Here is a 26997-nt window from a genome sequence, read left to right as displayed (position 1 = left end):
GCTCTACTAGTGTTCTGTTACACAAGGGGGAAGGTGGACGGTTACCCTGGCAAGCTATTTTAAACTGCATTATTTTAGCATACTGCCACAGTTTTGTGTTTGTAGATGTAGAAAACACAACATAAACATATACGTGACGGGATTTTTTTTCATGTTCACTCTAGAAAAAAACAGTCCAGGATTCACTGAAAATGGAAGTTGAGGGAGACCACCTTGTTAGGCATGCCACCACAACTGACACAGCCGCATGATATCTATTTTTAAAACAAAAGGCATAAAAGATTGATTATCTCCTCCCCCATTTATTTAACGTTACCTGTAATTTCCCCATAATGACATTTTCCATTCACATGTTATGTGCACATGGCTTCTTAGTCACAGGATGTGTAATAAATACCACCTTGAATTTTGAATTACAGTGCAACTAAATATAGGTCAAGATGAGATCCTGCCAAAGCAGAAGATCCACTTATTTTACAGGAAGCCACAGCTTTTTCTTTTAAATGCCAAATTGTGCAACACATCAAGATGCAAGATCATAAAAGGTCGAAAACATCAGAACAGGTAAAACTGATAACCCCCCCGTCCAAACAGAACTCATATGAATCATAGCCCTAAAAGAGATTAACTTTTTTTCTTCATGTAAACAGAACAATAGAAGCTGTATGCATTGTTTCCTCACAAGGACATGTCTTTAAGGAAAAAATGATGCTATCTAGTCACATGTGAGTTTAAGAATAACTTGGAGACACCTGAAAAAAATGTCAAACCAGTTAAGAACAAGAGGACTTCAGTTCCCACACATAAGCCAAGCTTTAGTCAAGTTCCAAGTCAAGTAAGGAAGTCAAGACCCATACCAAAGTTAACTAGCATGCATATCTACACCAAAGACCATATAAAAAGGGCACTCTCCCACGACAGTCTCTCACAGCAATTTGCTTTCTGTGACCCATAGCCGGAGGGAAAACAATTGCATCAGCTATTCACTGAACTAACAATTTATAGCACTATTTCACAGAAGATGTGGAGCTTCAGGCACTTCATGTAAACGCAGTGTTTAAAATACAAAGAAAAAAAAAAAACCTCTGTCTCTTGACAGGCTGCATTTTCACATCCACCTTGCTGTGGCTCTCTCTACTGGAGTTCAGTGTGTATTACATCACACTTTTTTTTTTCCTGCTGTTTTCATACTTAAATCATAAAATATACAGAATGCTTTAAAAAAATAAAAAAAAAATTAAGCTAGGTATGAGGTAATTGATTATTCATCAGTTTGTGCTTGGATTTAACCATAATGTTTCCAGCATCACAGCCTGAGTTGATTTTCCTTTTAGTTTTGATCATCATTTAACAGTATGCAACTGCAAAACAGCAACTAAATCCAGATCTGGCCTAAGCTCTTTATTGGTGAAATTTGAAACTTGATAGATATCTTTGTGTACAGTCCTCTCTAGGTGGCTGAGACACAACATTATAATGATTCATTTTCCTCAAATCACCAGGACCATGCTGAAGTAAGTTGAAAGGAGAGAGAGAGAGAGAGAAAGGAGAGAGAGAGAGAGAGATAAGTGAATCCTGGGGAAACTCCACCAGAAAATAGTCCCTGAACATCTGCTGGAGGGCACTAGTCCTACCTTTGCACTTTACCTGTACACTCAAATTTGCATAATTTGTCAATCTGCAGCACAGCAATGGGTTTGTGTGAGATTAATATTGAAGGACAGAAAAGATATGAGTGTAATGATAAAATTAAAGAAGCCAGAACCCAAAACTCATCCAACAAGGGAGGTTAAACAGATTTATTGAGAAGATCGTGTTGAAGGTAGTCTCACTCAGTCTGATCATCAGGAGATCTGGAACAACAAGGTGAACCAACAACAGGGGTGGGATGATACTGGAGAGGCCAAAAAAATGAGTGTTCACCAGGAGATGTGGGAACAGGCAGTCTCAGAAACAATCTCCACAATCCAGAACAACAAGGTCCAAAAACAGTCCAGAGTCCACACCAAAAAACAAGAGTTGAAGAAACCCAAGGAGCAAGAACAAGCAAGAGGCAGGGTAAAGATCAGGCAGGGTTCAGCAACAGGTGGTCAATTCATTCCAATAGGGACATAGCATAGATGGCAGTAGGAGACAGGCAGGGTCAAGACCAGGTTCTCTCTCAAATACAGACACATCTCTTGTCTCTTGACAGGCTACATTTTCATATCCAACTTGCTGTGGCTCTCTCTACTGGAGTCCAGTGTATATTACATGACACTTTTTTTTTTTTTTTGCTGTTTTCATACTTAAATCTTAACATACAGAATTCTTTAAAAAGCCAGGTATGAGGTAACTGATGATTAGTAATCAGTTTCTGTTTGTATTGAACCATAATGTTTCCAGCAGCATCACAGCCTGAGTCACATTATTTTCCTTTTAGTTTTGATTATGATCTAACAGTATGCAATTCCAAAACTGGAATAAAACAACTACTGTAAATTTGGAACCTGGAAATAAACTGGGGACCACGATCAGAAACAATATCCTCCAGTAAACCAAAATTCCGGAAGACATTCTCAAAGATGCTGCGGGCAGTACCAGCAGCCATGGGAACACTATGGAAAGGGATCCATTTACATGTATGGAGAACATATCCACTACCACCAATATGCATATGTTGCCTTGTGACAAAGGCAGATCTGTGAGAAAACCAATCCCTAGATGTGACCAGGGTCTCAGTGGAGTGGGTAAGGATAACAACCTGCCCTCCGGAAGCTGATGGAGTCTTCGCCTCTGCACAAGCTGAACATCCAGAAACAAAGTCCTTTACCTGAGCTGCCATTCCTGACCACCAATATCAGGGTTGAAGTAATAATAAAGTCACTTGTATTCCTGGATGACCCGTTCCTGGACTCATGACCTGCCTGGATTAAAGGAACCCAGAGATCTGGGGGCACAAAGGTAGATCTAGGTGGAGTATCTCATGGCACTGGAGACCGGGTCAAGGCTTCCCTGATCCTATCATCAATTTCCCATCAAATGGATCCTACAACCACTTGGGATGGCAAAATAGTCTCCGGTTCCTCCTTCTCCTCTGACTGGTCATGTATTCGGGACAAAGCATCGGCACGCCAATTTTTGGATCCTGGAACACAAGTGACAGAAATTAAAGCTAGTAAAGAACAGGGACCATTTTGCCTGATGATTGAGTCATCTGGCTTCTTAGAGGTAGGACAAGTTTGTGATCAGTGAGGACCTCAAAAGGATGTACTGCACCCTCAAACCAATGCCACCATTCCTCCAGAGCAAGTTTGATGGCGAGGAGCTCACAATAACCCACATCATAGTTATGTTCAGCAAGACTGAGTTTTCAGGAGTAAAAGGCACAAGGACGCAGACATGGCGGCTGACCAGACCTTTGGGATAACACGGCTCCAATGCCTGCTGCAGAGGCATCCACTTTGACACAAAAGGGCAAGTTTGTTGGAGAACTGGTGCAGACAAGAATGCCCTTTTCAACTTTACGAAGGCTGCTTCAGTAGCCGGAGTCCAGATCAGTGAGCGAGGAGATTTTCGAAGCATAGAAGTCAAAAGAACTGCTATTGTGCTATAATTCTGGAAAAAGTGCCTATAGAAGTTGGCAAACCCAAGAAAATGTTGAAGCGCTTTCAATGTATCTGGCTTCAGTCAATCCAAGATGGCCTGTACCTTCCGCTGGGCCATCCTGACCCCTTCGGAGATCACCACATCCCCCCAAAAATCCACAGTATTCTAGTGGAAAGAGTACTTCTCCAGTTTGAGAAACAAGCGATGCCCCCGTAGTCGCTCTAAAACTCGGGTAACATGCTGAATGTGAGAGGACAGATCTGGTGAATAAAGAAAGGAGATCAATGTAAATGATCAGGAATTGCTGAAGCATATTGCAGAAGGTGTTGTTCATAGAATTCTGAAACACAAACGGAGCATTAACCAATCCATAATGCATCACCAAGTATTCGTAATGTCCTGTAGAAGTAATGAATGCCGTTTTCCATTCATCTCCTTTCTTAATACAGATGAGATCATAGGCACTACAGAGATCCAGTTTGGTAAAAATTTTAGCACCACAGAGTCTTTTCGATGCAGCCAGTACCAAAGGGAATGGATATTTATATTTAACGGCACTTTGGTTGAGTGTTCCATAGTCAATGCAGGGTCTCAGACCACCATCTTTCTTCTCTACAAAAAATAAGCTGGACGTTGCAGGAAATGTTGACTCACGGATATAACCTGAAATATATACTTTCCTTGACTATTGTTCTGGAATGGAAAGGGAATTGATCCTACCAGAGGAAAGCTTGACATCTGGTGTCAACTCGATAGCACAATCCCAAGGGTGATCAGGAGGAAATTTGGCTTCCATTGTCTGGCTAAAGACGTCCCAATACTCCTTAGGGATGGTAGAAGCAGAACTATTGCCTGAACTCGGCACCAACATTGTGGCAGCAATGGTGATCTTCGATACCCGCTTAGACAGAGGGAGTTGGGAGAAACAGTGTGGATAACAGACAGCCCCACTAAAATATTTTATCGGTTTTCCAGGATAAAGTAGGACAATGTTGTAGCCAAGGACGTCCGAGAACTATCAGCAGTAGAATTGAGGACTAATGAAATTCTCTCTTGATGTAGACATCCAATTTGCATAGTAATTAGCAGAGCTTGCACATAGTGATGGTTATTGGTGAGTTTAGATCCAGTAATAGACTGAATGTCAAAGGGAGTACAGCAGTGCGTGGAGTTTAGATGGAGACGTCTAGTCAGGGATCCGGAGAGGATTTCCTGCTGAGCCAGAATCCAGTAACTCTGAGAGAGAGGCAGGATTCCCTTTATTTGATGTGACTTGAATCATGAGAGGTTCAGGTGGTATATCCTCAAAAGGAGTACTCACCCTAGGAGACAGAGGTTTAATTGGACAATTCCTTATTCTCAGTGGGAGTGAGCCTTGCTGTATTCACTTGCATAGGTTCCACAGGTTCCGTAGCCGACGTTGTCGCTGGAGCAATTACATCATGGAGACAACTCTGTCTTCTGTGTGAAATTCTGATGGCAAGCTGTATAACTATTTTAAGCCCCAGATCATCATCGTAGGAAGCGAGAAGGAGTCAGAGAGAAGGTTCTAAGCTCACACGAAATTGAGTAAACATTGCTGGTTCATTCCAACCACTGGCAGTCGCTAATGTGCAGAAATGTAAGGCATGCTCGGTTATTGGGGTGTCACCTTGTTTTAATCTATATAACAGTTCTTGAACAGTTGAATTGCCAATGGTGGGGACTAGGCACTTCTTGAAAATGTTGCAGGAAGATGGTGAATGATTGAGTTATTGCAATATTTTGACACCATTAACATTATTATGATTCATTTTCCTCAAGTCACACATCAATGACATAATGTAGGATAAACATCTAAAAGGTTTGACTCACATGAAATCACAAAAGAGATGAAAGGAGAGGACTTACTTCAGGGTGGGCCAAAGCCAAAGTTAAAAAAAAAAACAAAAAAACAACAACATGTAACCATGCTGGTGTAAGTTGAAAGGAGAGAGAGAGAGAGAGATAAGTGAATCCTGGGGAAACTCCACCAAATAGTCCCTGAACATCTGCTGGAGGACACTAATCCCACCTTTGCACCTGCACACTCAAATTTGCATACTTTGTCAACCTGCAGCACAGCAGACACAGCAATGGGTTTGTGCGATATAAATATTGAAGGAAAGAAAGGATATGGTCCAAAATCAGCCTACTTACTTGAGTCTATTGGTGCTGCCTGTCCAAATAATCCTGCTAAATGTAACCAGTAACATTTTATTCCATCAACATTGCTTACTTGGGATGAACCGGCACTCTATGTCTGTCAAAACATCAGAGTCCTTGCGCAAGGCACGATCCTCTCCTTGCCTCCATAGCGCTGCTGAATGAATCTGTAACCTATTATTATCATTATGTTTTCCCACATTTATTCATAATTTAATTAATTCCGCTTTTAATATTAACATTATTTCCATAGGCTATTCTTGTATAATTCATTTCATTAAGTTGTTTCTTTGTTTGTGACACTGACAGAAAAATTTACCTTTAACCTGCTCTCAGCCGCTTTAAGCCGCTCACCTCGCGCTGTAAGAAATGGACATGCAGTCTTTACACCGACCAGCTTATGTGCGCTTTGAATCATATTTTGAATTCCATAACACTGAAAATTTGCAAAAGACGAGCAGTTTAAGTGGTTTTCTTAAAAGATAAAGAAATATTTGCCAAAAAAAAAAAGTGTCTAAAATCTCGTTTCCGTGTGCATCAAATCCATCTTATTCCGTTCAAAGTTAAAACGTCAACATGGAGCTGATTGTGGATTTAACTCAGATGAATGTTGATTATATTTTATGCAGCGTAGTACTCATTTTACGCGTTCAAAATGACGTTAATGACTAATAACCTGCAGCTTGTTTATAGTGGGGGGTTTTTTGTTTGGTTTTTTTTTTTTGTTGTTGTTGTTTTTTGCAGTGTGCGTCCATGAATGCGTCACATGACCCGTTAATCTTCAGAGTATTTCCGCTTTCACGACTGCCGAGCTGTTATCAATGACTCCATGGAGGTGTATCCACAGCATCACTGCTGTGGCCGCACCATCCTCCTCCTCTTTGGCCGCGTTGAATGATTTTCTCTTTTATTCATTTGTTTCTTTAATAACACTCTGAATGAATGAAACCGTAAGCTCCTGAGGGTTTTCTCATCCTCTGCGTCCTCTTTATTTCCACCGAGTCTTTTGTCGACCAGCGAGCTGGGGGGCAATCCGGGAAAAGGGAGCCGCGGCGCTGCGCACCGGCCGACAGACACCCCGCCGCGGCGCGGCACCAACATGCTCACGCGGGTAAAATCGGCCGTGGCCGGGTTCATGGGTGGAATTATGCCAGGGGGCAGTTCTGGTGGAGGTGGGAATAACGGCTCCGATATGCCGCTGAAATTCCCATATATGAGACCGGACTTCCTCGGACTGTCCTCTGATGAGATTGAGTGCTCCGCGGACCACATAGCGCGGCCCATCCTCATATCCTAAAGGAAACCAGGAGATTACCGTGGGCCACCGGATACGCTGAGTAAGTAACTCCACAGCAGCTGACCTCAAAGCAGCTCTTGTTTTCTTTCATGTACATAAACTAAACGCGTCGGGAGTTGTTTAGGCCCCAGAGCTTGGAGGTGCTTACCCCAGCACTTAGCTATTATTTACAACCTGTTAAGTTGACATAAACCTGCACGCTCTCATACACTGCAAATTAAATTAACTTGGAGACAGTGTGCACCTGTTGTGACCTACATCCATCCCCCAAGATGGTGATCCGCAGGCACGGTTTTGCGTGCAGCTTCTCACTTTGAATTGATCCTGACTGGCATTGCCTTCAGAGATGCACTACAGGACTTAACCAAAGGATGAAAAAGCTGCTGCCTTTCCAAGGAAAGAGGGATCAAGGTGACATTAGAATTTCAGACAGACGTGAACTCAGAGTTCTGCTGCCCAAACTATACACTCCTGTCCTTAAACGCACTAAATTGGAAGCTGAAGCTCTTCCTTGCCATTTTCACCATCATCAACACTGTATTTCAGTGAGAGGACCATCTGTGCTCATGCAATCATGTCACATTTTGCACAACAGCTGAACATGTGCGAAGCACAGCTTCAAAGAGCTTTTACGAAAAGCTTAGTGACCAGTGATAAAAAGAAAAAAACTGCGCTGACTTCATTTTTAATAACTATTCACTTAAAGAAAACTGTTATAAACTACATCATTTAATTTAAAAACAATTGTTTCTTAGTTCTCGACAATGTATGTTGTTGAAAGTCTGTGTAGATCCTTCCTTGGACTTATGGCTCGTTATTGTAGTCCCAGAATTATTACCTATGTCTATGGAAAAAATTAAGTGTGTCTAAATAAGTTATTACCATGAGGAAGCTGTTTGACTCTGGTTAATGATTGGCTTACAGCTACAAATGGCTGTGGATTTTGCTGGATAGAAGCCTGTGTTGCTACACACAACAGCACATAGCTGATTTAAACTTGAAGTTTGAACTGTTTGAAAAAGTAATCGTCATTGCCTATCAGGAACACCCATCTGCCTGGAAATACTGATGATCATCCAATCAGTTGTTATAACAGTGTAATGCAAGCAGAAATTGAATGGCCCTAGCTGTGTTTGAGGTGAAAGTTTGCACAACATGACAAGTTTGGTTCCGAGGACTTGACTTTCTTTGTACCAAAAGTCATTTTCTAGATGGCAATCCCGACCAGCAATTTGTTTGGTTTGTATTTCACAATAAAATTTTCATTAGTTAACTTAGATCAAGTCATGAATTAAAGGAAGGGATTAGTTTTGGATTACATCTGATCATCTTGATTACATAACTGATCATGTCAAAACCACTCTCTCTCTCTCTCTCTCTAACTGTGGCTAAATATTTGGATTAATTTTATTTGTTTTCATGACAACAATTTCACTCAGCTTGGTATGCCTGTCTCAGAACTGGCTGATGCGTTCGTCTTTATGCCCTTTATTGATGTCATTTCATTGCTTCCCATCTGCTGATGTGTGTTTTTTGTTTAAAATCCATCTTATTCCGTGGCCGGGTTCACATTTTAGCATTTAGTCTGAATGCTAAAATGTCATTTTTTTTGGAGTTTTTATCCATTTCCAAAAAAATGCCTATTCTTAGCATACATTAAAGCGCGTAAGCATTATTTGGGTTTACCTCCGAATGAATAAATGTCTCAGTGCGATCCATGGTCACATCTTCCTTTAATTTTCCATATAAAACACACACTCACCACACACTGATATTCAGAGCAGCCATGAGGTGTCTCAAGTGGATCAGTATGTGTAATGAGTTCAGTTCATGCCAGCTTTCATCTGTAATTAAACCCTTTTATGTTCTCATTACAGCAACCTAATCTACAAGTGGGATTTGCAGTTTTGGAATAAAAAGAAAAATTTCAAGTCAGAATTTTATTCCCTCTCATTCATCCACTCACTGAACCAATCGTTATTTATTGCCTACCTTTGACTCTACCTTTATAGTAAGTCTTTGTGTGGAAAAACACTTGGACAGAGCTGATTTGATATCAGTTCCATTTGTGCCATGTTCTTGTAAAAGATGGCAATCCAGTGAGCTCAAGCAGCAAAATAAAATCATCTTTTTTGTTCCACGTCCTGTCTTGATATCTGATCCTCTGAAACATTGATTTTTTTTTTTTATTGAAAGCAGGCTCTAAAGTAGGCGCATCTCTGAAATACAAGCAATACATAGTTAGAGGAGGAACCTTCTTTACAGGAGGTGATAACAAGCCTTTAGAAGATACATGCAGAGGCACTTTCAGTACATTATCTGCTGCACTACAGAAAAGTAATCTGCAGGGAAACAAAAGATCTAGTATAGCCATCAGAGTCATGTTTCCATCCATTTTTCATAATAAAGCACCAGATTTGTCTGGCTAGTGCCAAAATACTAAAAGTAAACAAGCTCCAAGACCAGATCTTTATTTCTCATTTTATCTTAAATGCAATCAAGGAAATTCCTGTTTACAAGTTATTAAAGTAAACATTTTTCCCTATGATTGGCACAAACGGACTACCACCTTACCTTATGACTGCCCAATTGGAAGATTTTACATCCAACAACTGGTGAAGAACATCTAGTGATTTGGTTCTTTGAGATTATTATGTTTGTGTTATGTATGTATGTTAGCAAAGGCGAACATTAAGTCTGCTTCTGCGGACATAATTGCACTTAGGCTTCATAAAAGCTAATTAATCTGAAAGTAACTTACCTGGATTGCAAACTGAACGGATAGGTTGGTAATAGAGATGTCAGTCTTATTTTTACTTATTTTTGCTATTCGGAAAAATAAATGTTGATCACACAGTGCCAAGATTCATGACCCTATTTTCAGTCGCCATATGATTTAAGCTATAATTTTTATTGTTTTATCCTGTCTGTGAAGTACTTCGAGCAACTTGTTTTGTAATGAGCTATGTAAATCAACCTGAATTGACACTAATGTATTAAAAGCATGTCAATCAATATGGGTTTGAGCTACATTTATCTAATCAGTTTACAACAGCCTTGTTCAACTCAATTGCTAGTTTTAACTCAGTTTTTTCTTATACTTTTCTGTTTTGTTTTGTTTTTTTTTGCCTAATATAGTATACACTTACCAAATCTTATAACAGTGTTTCTGAGTTTGGAGGAATTAATGAATAAAACATATGTAGTTTCAGCTAACACAAAACAAACGTTAGCTCTGCTAGCAAGCTTGTACAGCTAATTCAGCTAGCGTGATTTTAAGAAACTACAGTTCACTTGTTGGAAACAATCTCAGATGTTAGTACAATCTGGAACAAAAGAGCATTAATTTAGATTTTATGAAAGGCCTTTTTTTAAGAATTGAAGAAATAGCTATTTGCATTATGTGTTCTTTTTTTTTTTATCTGGATGAATCAAAGGCAAAACTTTGAACCATTGTCCTCAACAAAATAATTATTACATCCTTTGGGGCCACTGTCTGGACCAGAATCTATGCTGATGGTGGAAAAACAAAATGGGCATTAGATGATTCACAATGGAAAGGGAAATTAGATGTTTTTTTTTCCTTGTGGGAGGAAAGGTAATGGTCTTGTATGAAACAAAAAATTTGATTGGCAAGAAAATGAAGTCATTGTTCCTGCAAATTGTAAAATGAGGACAAATGAGTTGCCAAAGCACATCCAATAACATGCACACAATAGCACTAGCCGAAGCCTCCATGCAACACAGTGGAATTATTGATTTACGTGCACTATCTGGAGGAAGATTATTGTTTTGCTTTCAGCGTTTAAATCTGTAAATTGATTTGGCCTTTTTTTATTTATTTAATTTTTTTACATTTACTTCATGCCACTGACATACACACACACACAAGTCACCAAATTACAGCGTTTGTTGACAGCAGATTAGATGAAGCAGACAAGATCTTGCTGTGGTTGTGTGTGTGTAAACAAGCCCAAACATGCTCGTTGTTTTATGATTGATATGACACAGAAGGGATAATCCACACGATTATAGGTTTGAGAGCAGAGCTGTGAAACTGGAATAAAGTCCCTAACCCTTAAATATAATCACTTTTAAATTCAGCATCTATGATCAATGGCTCATTAGAATGGAACCCATGTTAATTTTAATTACTTCTAATTCTAGTAATTACTAACTGATCATTTCTAGCTTAGAGATGCAGTGGTTCAGGTTTATGACTAATTCATTTTTCTACTATTGCTTCAAAAACTTGCAGTTTAATTAACTTTGGTTTTATTGAGATATAATAGTTTAGATGTTGTTTAAAAGTGTCTCCTTATTCTAGTGATCTTAGGTAAAGGACTGGATAAGAATAAGGTGAATAATAGTTCAGGAATTGGATGTGATTCTGAGCTGTCTATCATTGCGGATCTGAACAAAGTTAACACACAATGTGTCAACTCGCTATTGTCATTCTGAAACAATTGTTCTGAGTATATGATACCCTCTGGCCTCTATAATGCTCTGCTGTCTCTCCGGGTGTGCTGCTTGGTCTGTGGTGTTGCTGCAGCTCAGCCTCACGCAACACAACAAAAAAAATGTTCTACTTCTCATTATTTGTTTGCCAGTAGATATCCTTAATTTTAGTCTTTGTGAAAGACTTATTTCTCTGATGAAGGTAGATCAATTAGTTTTCTCTATTGTAGTACGGCTATTTTCAGTGTGAGGGATGGGATCACTTTTTTCCTCGCATACCCAATAATCCCATTGCATCATAGATTTGTGATTTAAGACTTTCTGTAAAAGTCCTGGATTGAAATGGGATTAAAATCAGCTTTTACAGCCTTACACCCATAATTCAGTAAAACAGAGCATTTAACCTTTTAAAATATTTTCGGCAAATCAATTTTTGTCCCAAGTTATCCTGGTGGTAAATAACTGCAGTGTATCATATGTATAAAATAAACTATAGCATAAATATCTGCATGTAAATCACATTGCCATGATCTGGTTTTTGTCATTTGTCAGAGGTTAATGGTTATCTGTGGCTGAGGACCAGACAAGAATCCTGCCAAGCTGCTAACAACCCACAGTCTGTGTTATAAATAGACCTGCCAGTTATTACACTCACACACACACACACACACACACACACACACACACACACACACACACACACACACACACACACACACACACACACACACTCAACAACAGCCTCCAGAGATGTCCGTCAGATATGCCAGTCTCAACTTTTTTCAGTGTTCATTGTTAGCCCAGTTCCATAAGCAGTTCTTAGCCGCCAGCTGCCAGTGTGGCGACCTTTTGGTTGGTCTGTACAAGATGACTTTTACAATCTCAGCATTTGTTTACTTAAATTGGTAAAACTCAGGATAAAGTTTATGGTAAAAAAAAAAAAATGCATTAGTTAAAAAAAAACCTCCCCTGTCCTCCAAGATATATATATATATATATATATATATATATATATATATATATATATATATATATATATATATATATATATATATATATATATATATATATATACATATATATATATATATATATATATATATATATATATATATATATATATATATATATATATATATATACATATATATATATATATATATATATATATACATATATATATATATATATATATATATATATATATACATATATATATATATATATATATATATATATATATATAGCATTGGCAATCTCAAATTGCCAATTCTGCTAAGATAAGTAGTGGAGCTACCGTGTGCATCAGTTTTATTTGTGTACCAGGAAATTATTATTTGATACAGGTTACCTGATTAAATGCATTAATTTTTTTTAACTCATTAATTTTTCTGTAATAAATGTATTGTAATTAACACACTAAAGTCCTACCCCTAATATATATATATATATATATATATATATATATATATATATATATATATATATATATATATATATATATATATATATATATATACATATATATATATATATATATATATACATATACATATATATATATATATATACATATACATATATATATATATATATATATATATATATACATATATATATATATATATATATATATATATATATATACATATATATATATATATATATATATATACATATATATATATATATATATATATATACATATATATATATATATATATATATACATATATATATATATATATATATATATATATATATATATATATATATATATATATATATATATATATATATATATATATATATATATATATATATATATATATATATATCCATCCATCTATTGCCGCTTATCTGGAGTCGGGTTGCAGTCGGGGGAAGCAGTCTAAGCAGGGAAGCCCAGACTTCCCTCTCTCCAGCCACATTTGCCAACTCTGCAGGGGAGGGATTTGTTTTTTCTGCTAATAACAACTGGAATGAACCATAGTGAAAGAGTGAAGGAAAAGGATGAGAACGGAAACAAAAAACCCAAAACAATATATTTTTTCCTCAGATGTTGGAGGAAGTAGAAGACCTCTACAAACAGGAATCACTGATGTTTTTTTCTAAAATGACTATATCATTTCTATTTAATGCTAAGATGAATACTATATGAGTTTATACAGCTGATAATACCTAATGGGTTTTTTTCTTTTTTATTTTTTTATTACTGCCACCAAGTGGCTATTTGGATAAAGTCAGCATGGTTGCTCCAGTATTCTGTTCTGACAAACCAGCTATTGATGTGGGATTACTTTGATCCTTTAAAGCTTAATTCTTGGAGTGGTCATGTAAGCTTTGAAGAGCTTACCTTCATATAGAGTACATACTGTTCTCGAGGTTGTTAACAGTGTTCTGGTGTTTCAGGTGATGCAGCATTTCAGATGGGATTTTGTCCCAATGTGCCTGCTAACAAATAATTACAGCCTCTCATGTAAATAAAATCCCACCTCAAATCCTATACTGTGGGCAAATCAGAGCGGCAGACGGACCAGTCCATGACCCCTAACTCCATTTTTACCTTCCATGCCTTCATAATGTGCGCAGAATGTGGTTCTGCATTGTCTTGAAAAATACAACGGAGTCTTTTTAAGGCTTATCGCACCTTCTTGTTTTAATGGAGCCACCACAGAAATTTAATGAAAAATAAGCTGTTAAAAATCTGCAAATCTGTTCTTATTTTTTACTTTTGAGGGACATTGTATTGTTTTGTTTTGTTTTTTTTTTTTTTTTGTTTGTTTGGTTTTTTTTTATTTAGTCATTTTTCTCATGCAGTTATGACAATCAAGATTCTTAGCCAAGGGAATCTCACCAGACTTTGCCCTTTTTGTACCTGTTAATATTTGGTCACCTGTTGGTAATCAAACACGATCATTTTACCTCACTGCTCATCCCAATGGACTCCCATCCCATTATTTTTGATATCTGATGCAGTTAAAATGCAAATATAAATAATAAAAATGTGTTCTTATTTTTATGTTCAAGTTCAGGTTTATGTATATAGCAACAACCCCAGTGGCCCAAAGTACTATACAATGAAAAATAAAACCACTTTTAAAGATAATAACAATAGAATAAAAGGTTAAAAGTTAAAATAAGTGTCCAACTCTACTGTTTTTAAAAACTAATGCAAAGACATGGGTATTAAGCAAGGGCTTGCACATAGAAAGTGTCTGAGCGGCTCTCGTGTGAAGAGGAAGAGTTTTCCACATTTCAGGAGCTTCATTTCAATGAAAAAGCTGTCTCCTCTGGAGCCTGGAATTTGGAAACCCCTAAAGGAGTTGGGTAAAAGACCTCAAAGTTCTGACGTAAAACATGTCAGTGCAGCAGCTCTCAGCTCTCAGATGGAGCCCCAGTATTCAAGGCTTTAACAACAAGTAATAAAATCTTGGAAGCCCAAATGGGAAGCCCATGAAGAGCAGTAAAGACAGTCGTCTGGATTGCAGTAGTCTTGCTTACTTCCTCACAACTTTTCTTTGGCATCTTATTTTTATCTGGGAGTACTTTTTTGGTTTCAGATTAAAATACTTTGAGAAGTTTGGTGTAAGTAAAGACATTGTCAATTTGACTTGTTGGGTATAGAAGCCTTTGCCTCAATTTGATGGAAATTAGAGAGGGTAATTGGACTTCTTGTGTCTTAAAAAGCAGACCCATGCCATTGAGATGCAAATGAAAATGCTGAAATGACTGATCTTATGGACACATACCATTTCAGGGTTCATACAGTATATGTATCTATATAATCTGAGCATAATTAATGTGTATAATGATGTCGTGACAGCACACAGGAGAAACAGTGATCGTTTTTTTAATGACCACAGTACAGCTACTGTATGAATAATAATAATAAAGCACAAATCAGCTTAATAATACACGCACGCACATACACGCAGTGTTCGCCATGCGTATGTCAGACATAACGCAAACCAAGACTTCTTGCATCTGGGCCCTCATGAGAGTAGTAGTAGAAACATATGTTCCTGTTTGATTCTCAGCTGGAACATGAAACACACAAAGGCAGCTGATTCACTGGAAGCGCAGAAAGAAACTGCAGGCTTTGGCTCTGATTAATTGCATTGACCCTGCAGTGAACCATGAACAACGAGCTATCACAGCAAAAGACTGTGCAAGTTACTATCCGATGCTGACTGTACAAGTAAGCATCCGATGCTGGCTTTTGCCTCCAGAACACACTCAGAGTATCACTCAGACTATATGCAGTTATATATCATGTCCTTATTTCAGGGTTATCAATGCAGGAAAGAGTGCGCTAAATGAGGACCAGGCTTGCTGTGAAGTTGTAGTGGCGAGGAGGAGACCAATGAGCTACTGCCCCCCCTCCACACCCAGCAAGACACCCACAGCCAAGAGGCGCAATTCATTGCCAAATGGAGAGGGCCTCAGCCTCCGAATCGAGCACAGTAGAATGGGAGAGGTAAGAGCTTAAAAAAATGTACATAAGCATTCATTCTTATTGTACTTTTTGCATTGTAGCTGATTCAATGTGGTGGATTTGGATATAAACCTCATACAATAATAAGGAAATTTATATTTGATAATTTCTCTGCATTCAAGCAAAGAAAGTCTGTTTATTTATTTATTTCTTGTTCTGCCTTATTTATAAGACCAATATGAGTATCTAAGTTGCACCAATCAACAACTTGACTCATCTGAGCCAAGAAAAAAATATGAAGTTAGAGCTAGGAGGTGGCCTGCCTCTGTCCGGAGATGTGTAACCGCACAAGCAGCTTTCTAATTAACTTGTTAACTCTACTTAGTTTAAGTCATTCAAATTAGTGAAGTGTTGAAACAACTTAAAAGATTTAAGGAGCTTAAATGTTGGAGGTTTAGGTGCAGACTAAAACCATCCATTTTTACACTTTGTGCTTGTAGAACTAATCCGACGCATGTCAAAGAGTTATCAACATGTCAGAGAAATATTTATATTTATTTTATTTTATTTATGTATTGCCTTTGTCTCTGGTTGTAGGTGTGTTTTTACTGTTTACTGTTTTACTTTATTTACTTTTGTGGTATGTATGTAGTTCATTTAAAGACTTTTAGAAAGTTCTAGTGTGGTAGGTCCCAGTTACAGGAATCCAGGTGGTAAAAATGGATGATGACCAAAGATAACAGAACAGAAAAAACGCTGCAGGAATGGGAACATCAAAAACTAAACTACAAATGGCAAAACTGAGACAACTGAAACGGGACAAAGAACAGGAGTTTAAATACAAAGCGAAGTACTTAGAAACAAGAAGCAGGTGTGACAAACTGAATACAAGGTAATAAAAGCAGCAAAAAATAAAACAGGAAAGACAGAAATAAAAAAAAACAAAAGGACTAGAGAATAAACATTGTACTGTATTATATCCACATAAACAAACCAGAATAAAGTGAACTTTTCTGCTCTGTTTCAAAACCCAAGAATGCTTCCAGCAAGTTCGCATCAGCCAAAAAATAGCGAGTTAAAAACAGGAGTTTATTTATTTATAATGTCAAAGTCAGGTAAGACCAAGCAGAAATGATGAGCATTTCTCCCAAACGAGGAGATTGGAGAGACAGGGAGGTCTAACCTCTCTGGCACCCACACAGCTGGACAGCATGAGTCATGTTGTTTTCTCCCACTGATGAATCAACCTCACTATACTTTCAGCCAGCAGCATTAGTCACTGAATATTCCCTTTTCAGCTCATATTGTTGGTTATAAAGAGCGTTATGACATGAGGGATTTCTCACTTTACAGCGAAATAGATGAGATAGCCTCTGCTTTGAGTTTGGACTAATTATACTAGAGAAATAGTCTTGTATGCATGTTGAATCTTTGTGTACATGTTAAATGGATGTTAAATTATATCTGATCGTTTTTGTGGTACAGGGAAGGAAAAGCATTTACATGTTTAAAATGTGGATTATATACTTTGTATATGTAAAAATGTGCACTTTCTAATTATAATGCAGTTTTTTTTTAACCTGCCATCATGTTGCAGCAGGACAGCGAAGGGCTGGTTTTTCACTACTGGGCCTTGTTTGATGGCCACGCGGGCTCAGGTGCTGCAGTTGTTGCCTCCCGCCTGCTGCAGCACCACATTGCCTGCCAGCTCCAGGCCGTCATAGAGATTCTACGCAACTTTCACTGTCTACCCCCTACCGTGATGGGAGAAGAGCCCAACAGCAACCCTTACCTCCAGGGAAACACACCAGGACCTCACCGTTCCCTGACCCGAGCCGCTTCTCTGCGTGGAGCCGCAGGTGCTCCAAACTCCCCATCCAGCACGCCACCTCCACCACGCTTCTTCACGGAGAAAAAGATTCAGCACGAAAGCCTGGTGATCGGAGCGATCGAGAATGCTTTTAAAGAAATGGTGAGTGCCATACAAGAGGCTCTCAAAAACTACCGTCATTGGACACAATTAAGACTGTCATGGAAAGACACATTCATGACCTGCTACATACCTGCTACGGGTCTGCGCTCTTTTTACATAAACTGGAAAGTGAAGAGCGCACTCTGGTCTTGTGAATTTACACTTTAAATCCTGCTTTCAAAGTGATGCATCTTCCATAGAGGGGTCTTCTAGTTTCTTACCAGATCACAGTCCAAAGTTCTGCATGCAGAGCTAAATGTCTGAATACAGACTGCATGGTTAGATCACCAATCAAAATTTGAGACTTAATGTGTGTTTTTCCAGATAGACAGATCATACTAAACATTTAAAACACTTTTTTTGCTATAAAAATTTTGGTATTCTTTACACCATCATACAACCTTCTGTTATTGTACATGAAGACAGCCAATGTGTTTTGTGAGGAAAAAGTGTCAAATTATGCTCTTTTTTTTATGTGAGTGCACGCAGTTAATAAAGAAACATAACAACCACAACTTTAAGTTTTGAACTGCTAGTCATCCGATGTTTTTTCTGACCTAAAGAAGAGTAAGTTTTATTTATAATAAAACACTTTGGTTGAGTGATTTCCTATGGTTGTAATGTTTTCAGTCTAACCACTAGATGGCACTGCAAGGTAGTAATAACTGAGCCCTGCGATACCCTAATGAAAATAAAAATCTCCAGTTAAAACTTTCAGATCAGCCATCTGTGAAGTATTTCCCCAGTAAAGAGAATCTCTGTAAAACTTGATCTAACATCCTTTATAGAAGATCGTCTCTGCATTAGTTAAAACAGTAGCCTGTGATGCAAATTAAAAAAAAAAAAAAAAAAAAAAAAAAATCCCCAATGTCTAGACTTCAGGGAAAGCAGCTTGCCAGGGGAGTATATTTTATTTTTTCCTTTACTCAGGTATGTAAAGTGAAAGATGAAATACAGAAGCGCTCTTTAATGTCAGTGTGCGCCACCAGCATATAGCAGCTACAACCTGATAAAGCTGAGAAAATAAAACTCTCACACGTTGCAGGCTCCTATATCCCTGTTCGGATTCTTGTCTTCACATGTCAATACAAGGTTTTTTTAATCACGCCTCTTCTTCGCCCTCCATCATCAAATATTTCTCACCATCTCACTCTTTTGACCTTTCATATGAAGATTAGTTTGGTTAACTGAGGTCCCAGAGTCTTCTTCTATTTATGCAGGCTGCACATGATATCGAGTCTTTGGCATTTCTAAAATTTCTGTATCTCCAGAATGAAATTACCTTTTGTCTTCTTAAAGTTGGGCAATATTTGTCTCATTGTTTCCCAGGATGCCCAGATAGAGAGAGAAAAGCAAATATATAACATCACCGGAGGATGCACGGCTCTCACCGTGGTTTATCTGCTGGGAAAACTATATGTTGGGAATGCAGGTGACAGCAGGTATGTTTGTTATGTTTCAGCCATCAAACTAAAGGATCTATGAGAAGGGGGTCATAATTCCTTAAACTAGAAGGACCAAGAGCCAAAGACATGCTGGGGCACACAGAAACTTTCAGCTAAAGTGGAGACTACGTGCACTTTATTCTTCTAACATTTTGTGTTTGTCTACAGAGCTATTATTATTAGAAACAATGACATCATTTCCGTGTCAACGGAGTTCACGCCAGAGTCAGAACGACAGCGACTCCAGTTCCTGGTAAGAAAACCTTTTAAAAAAAATTTTAAAACTTTTTAAACCAGATATGGAAGAATGTTGACCTTGTTTTAATCTTTATCATGTCGACTCAAATATTTTCCTACACATTCCTACATGGGGTTGTTGCTTATGGCCTGTATTCATTATGCACCTATAACTCAAATATCAAATAAGATAGAAGAAAAATAAAAAATATGCTCCAACTATATGTACTGGGCTGTGCTCAATAATATTTATGGCAAGAATTACTAAGCAAAGCAAATTAGCATTTGGACACATAATTAGAGAGCGCAGTTGGGAAGGTTTGGTGTTGAAGTTGAGGTCATGAAACTGCAGCAACTGAGCAGAGACAATGGTGATTTTGACAAGTCAAAACAACAAGTTAATAAACTGTACCTCCCAAACAGCTGGCTAAAACGTGAAACACCTTTTTAATACAATGTGTAACAAAATGTACTTAGAAAGATGTGTAAACATAAATCAGACCATCTAAAGACACATTGCGGAACTTCTGCCGATTTTCTTTGTGACATGCCCCCTTGTTCATGGCTAATCCAGCAACCATATTGCACCTTATCTGTAATGTGAGCTTCTTAATCTAATACAGGACAATGTCTATCTCTCACTCCATCTCATACTTTCCTTCTTTTCCTCTGTCACTCTAATAATGTCTTCTTGTTGCAAACATGGCAACAGCGGAGGAGCTTGCTGTAATTTTCTTTCTCAAAGGGGGTGGGCGCAGCAGGTGACGGTGGTCATTGGGGCCATCTTTTTGTTTTTTGTTCCTTTCACTGATTGCAATTAAGCCATCAGCATCTAATGAGTTTAACATATGAAAAGCACAAAACTACATTCACCACTTCAGTTAAATTTGTCCTCAAATCATTAAATCCAGTCCTCTGTGAGTGTTAGCACAGTGTCAAAACATGATTTTTTTAATTAAAAAAACATCTTAATTTACTATTGCAAACCCCAAAATGATTTGTAAATAACAATGCAAAGATAAATAATACTGCAGTCGTATAAGTTAGCTACAAGTTTCGTCTCGAGCAGTGGAGAAAAAAAATCAGGCAATGTAAAGACTCAGCTAGCTTATGAATGGCAAACCATGGGGTTCACTTTTTTTCCTTCAAAGCAGGGCTTGACCAATACACTAGAATACTGTGGAAGAAAACGGATGAGATAGCATCAGCATATTTCAAATATATCGCAGTGGTGCTCAAGATCAATACATTAGCAGAAAATGCTGAAAATGTAGTATTCTTTTCAGAACACTCATGCCTTTGCAAAGTTTTGTTCACTGGTATACCGAGTTTGTTTTGCAGCAATAAAAATGTTCCAACTACATGAGCTGCTCCCAAATCGTACAGCAATATATGCTGTTGTGCTATATAATCGTTTGATTATATCGCATTCTGGACAACATATCATAGGTTGGCCTTGAGGATGACTCAACTCCAAAGAACTCCAAAGAAGCGGACTCATTAATCTTTATAATCTTCAAGTCACTAATCTTCCATGCTTTTAATTGTTTGACTCACTTTCAAAGTGTCATTTGTCCTCCAGGGTTACATGCAGCCTCACCTGTTGGGCAATGAGTTCACACACCTGGAGTTCCCCCGGAGAGTTCAGAGGAAGGAGGTGGGGAAGAAGATGCTCTACAGAGACTTCACAATGAACGGATGGTAAAGCTTTCCCAGTCTTCTTCATTTTCTCTCTCTTTCTGCATCTTGGGTTTCACACCACCCAAGAAAACTGGTGCAAAGAAATACTGGAAACAAAGGAAGAGATGTATTTTCCTCTTATTTAAGCATAGTCTGGTGCATAGTTTGGACTGGCTCTGTGAGGTCTGACAAGCTTTTGTGCACTGTAGTCTGCATCTATGCTGCTGCATCTCCAGCCAATTACTTTTGCTCATATTTCTCTGAACAGTGAGAGACCAGCAGATATTTAATGAGGTAGCAGCCAATCCTAAAACAATAGGACGATTCTGCAGAGGTGGTCAGCTATGTGTGAAGTAATATGGAAGGGCAGAGCAGTGGTTGTTAGACAGTTTCTCCACTGGATGACAGTCGTGACTTTTGCTTTTACCAACACACATGAGCATATACCACACAGATTATTGTCTAAACATTAATGTGTGTGGCTCTGTTGTGTGTCTGATCTTTATTTTACATTGATACCATCAAACAGGGGCCAAAATCTCGAAGCCAGGATGTAACACTAATTAGGCAACCTTTACATTTAGCTTCATACACATAAAAGAAAGTTATTCATATACTGAAATGACGGAGTTGAATTTTAAAGCATCCAACCCCCCCCCCCCCCCCCCCCCCCCCCCCTTATGTTTCAAATACTTTTGAAAAGCAAGAAATGTAGTGACTTTTTTTTTGACGGCGGAGGCTGGAAATGATTATTAGAGAGTGTTGTGCTTAGGTCATAAAAAGTTCAAGACTCGCTTTGAAATCGACAAATATGTGAACAGAGATATGGACTGACAGAAAGAGCAAACTCTGGTCAGATATGAAGCTGTTTGAAGCCACAGATGATTTCCACTGACGGGTGATGCCAAGCCTAATCTAACTAGTTTAAGCACACAAGCATCAGCTATGAAGTCTTCCCGCCTGACATCAAAGCTCCATTTCTAAGAACATTTTAATTTTTTTTCCTTCACCAGTCTGCCTCTATATTATGAAAGTCTTTCCTTCATGCTTTCTTTATGAATTTTTCAATAGCACACACACTTAATATTGCAGTCTATAGACATACTATCGTAACATGGATGCATGCTAGATTATAAGATTAGAAGAACAGTTGCTTAATCTCTTAATTAAATCCCCAAATCTTGTCTTTTGCCTGCAGAAATCTGTTAATTATTATGCAGGGATCTGCACGAGAAGTTTCATGGCTTCCTCTTATTGCTTGAGTAGTACAGACAAGAGTGGGACTGTGTCAGTATCCCTGTGAAAAGCAGAAAAAGGGAGAACACAGAAAAAAATCTCCAAACTGACAGTTTTGGCTGCTATCAGTCATCACATAATCATCAGCAGTCATCAGACAATAAATCTCATTTTGTTTCCATTTACACTGACTAAAATCTGTCTCTTAACATCTTCACCAGATGGAGCTTTCATTTCTTCTCACTTGACACTTGGTTATCTGACACACTTCTCCTGTTAGCTCCACAGTGCGTCATTGTTGCATTCTGCGCAGGTAGTTTTATAATAAATCAGCTATATTATGTTGCAGAAGACTGACTTCTCTGGCTGTTTTTCCATATTTTCTCTCTGAATTAATTCAGATACTTATAATATATATATATATATAATACTTCTTTTTTTTCTCATACTCGCTCTGCTATATGTGTGGTTGATTTTTTTTAGCTTTCCATGCATTAAATTTGTCACACTGAACAGAACAGAACCACACCCATATGCAGGGAAAATTCTCATTTATTTGTCCTCACAGCTAAATCTGTAGCCAAGTTCTGACATAACTTGCTGGATGAACTTGTGCAACAAACAAAGCTTTTATGACCAGTTTGAGAGTAAATTTGGAGGAGAAAAAACACAACTATCATTTTACATATGTTTCTTTGTCTATTGACTGGGCTTGCACAAGGAGCTTTCTGCCACAGCTACCGCTTCTTGTTTACGTAATATGCTCTTCTTTTCTCTTGCACCTACTGCGAAAACTCTGCCGCCTTCTGATGCACAAAAATTGCTATAGTTACGACCTCACATATTTAACTGAAGAGCCAAAATATTTTTAAGTTGACCCAAAATGTTGTATTTACCAAAGAAAATTAGGGGAAAATTCACTGTCTTGTCTCCTCTGATTTGTTTTCACACATAGGGCATATAAGACAATTGAGGATGAAGATCTTAAGTTTCCTCTGATATACGGTGAAGGGAAAAAGGTAAGCATGTGAGAGCATGTGTGTTTTTGTCTCTGGAATTGAAAAACTGTTTTTCAAAAAAAATTCCTTACTCTAACCTTGTTAGTCTGACTAACGCAGTTGTTCACCGCACACTGGTCATCCTTTTTTGTGAGAGTGGTTTGCAAGGGAGTTTATTATGCTATCCATCCATCAGCTCACACACACAACTTCATAGGATGCAGAGATATCAGGAGATGTGGACTTTTTTGTTCAGCAGTTTGATTTTCATGGCCAACAGGAATTCGGATTTGTTTCACTACCTTTCAGAGATGTCAGTATTATCAGCAGAGCCCAGTACAGTGTTGGCTTTGTGTGGAGACTGAAGCTGAAAATCCAGGCTGTTCCAATTTTTAAAAGGGCTAGAGTCAGAAACCTCAAGTATTAAGTGAAATTGTTTTAGACATCTGTGTTGTGTTGGCATTGGGAGTATAAATGGATTTTTTTTTAAAGCCAACATGAATAGAGCACTTAGTGAAATGTCATCTAAGGGGACTTATTCACTGGGCAATCAAAAGGATCCATCTGTTGCTTCAGTAATTGCTCAGAAACAAGGAGTTGCTCACACAGTATGTTGTTTGTATTGTACAACCCCCACACACTTCACATTTTGTGTACAAAGAAAAGCAACAGGGCGCAGACACACTGGTGCTGTGTGGTCTACTGTAAACAAACCCTGGTATGCTTCCACTGTTAGTTCGGCTCACTTCACTTTCAAATATCTGTTAGTATCAAATGACATACGGAGTAAAAAATAAATAATGATGTAGAAACAAAGGTTTCACACCTGTAACATTTATTTCCTTGCATAATTACTAAAACAACCAATTTTACTCTTAAATGTTTAGGAACAACCGTATTGCCTAATTGCTGTCATTCCAATGCAGATAATGCATTGGAATGCATTAATATATGTGTAAAGCTCAATATTCTTAATACGTGCATACTTATACAACGTATTTTAGACACTTAAAGTAAATCTGTTGTATTTTTCAGGCAAGGGTTCTGGCTACAATCGGTGTGACCCGTGGCCTTGGTGACCATGACCTCAAAGTTCATGACTCCAACATTTACATAAAGCCGTTCCTGTCTTGTTGCCCTGAGGTAAGAAAAAAGCTCTGCTACTGGCTTGATGATGCAATGAAGAAAGTTTGGCTCATTAGTGACTTGAAAAGTCAGCTTATTGACTTTTTTAAAGTGAGCACATCTGCTTTTAGAGGATGTTTTTTATTTTAAATGTTTTATATATTCCACATCCCCATGTCTAAAAAGTGTAAGTCGATTGATCCAACCTCTACCCCTGTCATATATGTGCCAGTCACTGTGCTGTTTCTTTGTCTGAACAAGCTACACTTCTGATGGAAAACTTGGGCTCACCTGTCTGACAGTCTGGCACTAATTTCAAAGCGCTTTCATCTCCTGATGTAGTTTGTCTTATAGAGTTTTTCTGTTTTCCTCCCAGAGCTCTCCTCTTGATCTTTAATTCATTATTACCGGGGTTCATAGCAGGTTCACGTAAAGATTTCTCCCAACACTGTCTTACTTTTTTCCTCTCACTAACACAACTCTCACCGGAACCTCGCATGTGGTTTCACATTCTGTTTGTAAAAGAAATGTTACCTGCTATGTGGTGTGAAAAGTAGAGCATAATAGATGTCTGTAGCTTGAGGAACATGTTTACAAGGCATACAATCAATAAAATGTTGTGAGTCACAGCATTAAAATTTCATTCTTACTTATTTATTCCCTGTTTTTCTATGTCAAATGTATTATTGGCTGATTAAATCAAAAGATAGAGATGTTGAACTCCAGAAGCATTACTTGCTTGAGATTAGCTGTTAAAAAGTGTCTTAGAAGGTTGCTTTATCACGCAGGTGAAGGTGTATAATCTGATGCAGTATGAGCACGGGACAGATGATGTTCTGGTGATGGGAACTGACGGCCTATGGGATGTCCTCTCAAATGAAGAAGTAGCTGAAGCTGTCACCACCTTTCTCGCCAATTGTGACCCCGATGACTTGCACAGGTGGAAATCTTACTTTTTTTGTTCCTGTCATTCATTCTGTTTGACCACAGGTTTGATTGTGAAATTCCTCTCATGCCATGTGCAGCATTATTCAAACAGTATAGCTAGCTTGTTGCCTATTGTAATTTGAAGACAACAGTAAAGCTTCCATTTTGGTATAATTTTGAGCCACACTTTTTAACAATGTCAATCCATAAACGTTCTTTCCTCCATAATTCAGGTACACAATGGCAGCACAGGACCTGGTGATGCGAGCACGTGGTGTTTTGAGAGACAGAGGTTGGAGGATTACTAATGAGCGCCTGGGCTCCGGCGATGACATTTCAGTCTTCATCATACCCTTAATGTATGGCAATCGGCAGCCTTGATGAGCCTGGCGGGGATGCTGCAGCTCAAGGACCTGAACGACCTGATTAAACAGGAGTTTTTTTTAAGCACTGGACTTCAAAAACCCCCTTCAACTTTTTTTCTTTTATTTTGTTTTGTTTAATTTGTCTTCCTTAGGCAAAGGTCTTGGAGAACCCAGGTTCTGTTGGTGCTTCACTTCTCTGTTATAACAAAAAAAAGATGTTTCTCCAGGTGATGAGCATGACTTTCCTCAACCTCTGCAGAGATGCAAAACCTAAAATAAGGAAAAGTCCTTTTCAAGTGAAGAAAATGTTCCCTTTTTCCATCTTTCCCTTTACCTTACCTTTTATGGTGTATTCTCCGTCTTTCCTCCCTCTTTTATTCACTTTCTCGTATACTGTACAGTCAACTTGTCTGTTTAACAGAAATACCTCCTTCATCTTGAGAACAAGGACCATGCTGACAGGTCAGCTTTTTTTCTGTTTTGCCACAGTGTGGCTTTGAAAAGATATGTTTTCTGATTAACTGCTTCCAGTTTGCTGAACATATGAAAGAATGGAGATATGGGCACAGAAAGATAAATGTTTTTTTTACTATGGACTATTCCTCATTGAAGAAAAATGAATCAACCCCATGTGGGACATGGTCTGATATAAACATATAAACAAGGTTTGATTTTAAAAAAAATGTCATGACAACATGAAACAGGAGGAAAGTTCACTGTTGTAGTACAAGTCATTTGATAAAACTTTTAAATGATTTTAAAGAAAATAAAAAATGTTCATACCATGTTTGCTTCATGAACCAACATGGATTGTTTTACCTTGATAATAGAATAAGAGCATTTAATATCTTCCATTTATTTTGGCTAAGTGGCAAGTTAATTGAAAGCAATCTCATAGACTTCAGGCCCTTAGCTTAGCTTAGTTTAAGCTTAGCTTAATTTAGCTTAGCTTAGCTTAGTTTAATTTAGTTTAGTTTAGCTAAACTTAGATTAGATTAGATTCAAATTAAAATAGCTTTTAACTAATGATGTAGCTACAAATTAACA

At 37.9% G+C, this 26997-nt stretch overlaps 1 protein-coding gene across 1 annotated transcript; it reads left to right on the top strand.

Annotated features, from left to right (window-relative positions):
- Nucleotides 1-6871: 6871 nt before the first annotated feature.
- Nucleotides 6872-25966, top strand: LOC306773226 (protein phosphatase 1H-like; the record flags this gene model as incomplete). Its single annotated transcript, XM_079262983.1, is given in 11 exon segments — nt 6872-7066; nt 7069-7109; nt 15818-16007; nt 17563-17937; nt 19267-19379; nt 19551-19635; nt 21202-21320; nt 23491-23554; nt 24569-24676; nt 25447-25598; nt 25819-25966. Coding segments are annotated over 11 exon segments (1590 nt in total).
- Nucleotides 25967-26997: the final 1031 nt, after the last annotated feature.

Source organism: Telmatherina bonti (assembly GCF_933228915.1).
Source record: "Telmatherina bonti genome assembly, chromosome: 23".
Classification (NCBI taxonomy): Eukaryota; Metazoa; Chordata; class Actinopteri; order Atheriniformes; family Telmatherinidae; genus Telmatherina; species Telmatherina bonti.
Note: the sequence above shows the minus strand (reverse complement) of the source record. Positions and strands in the feature narration are given on the sequence as shown.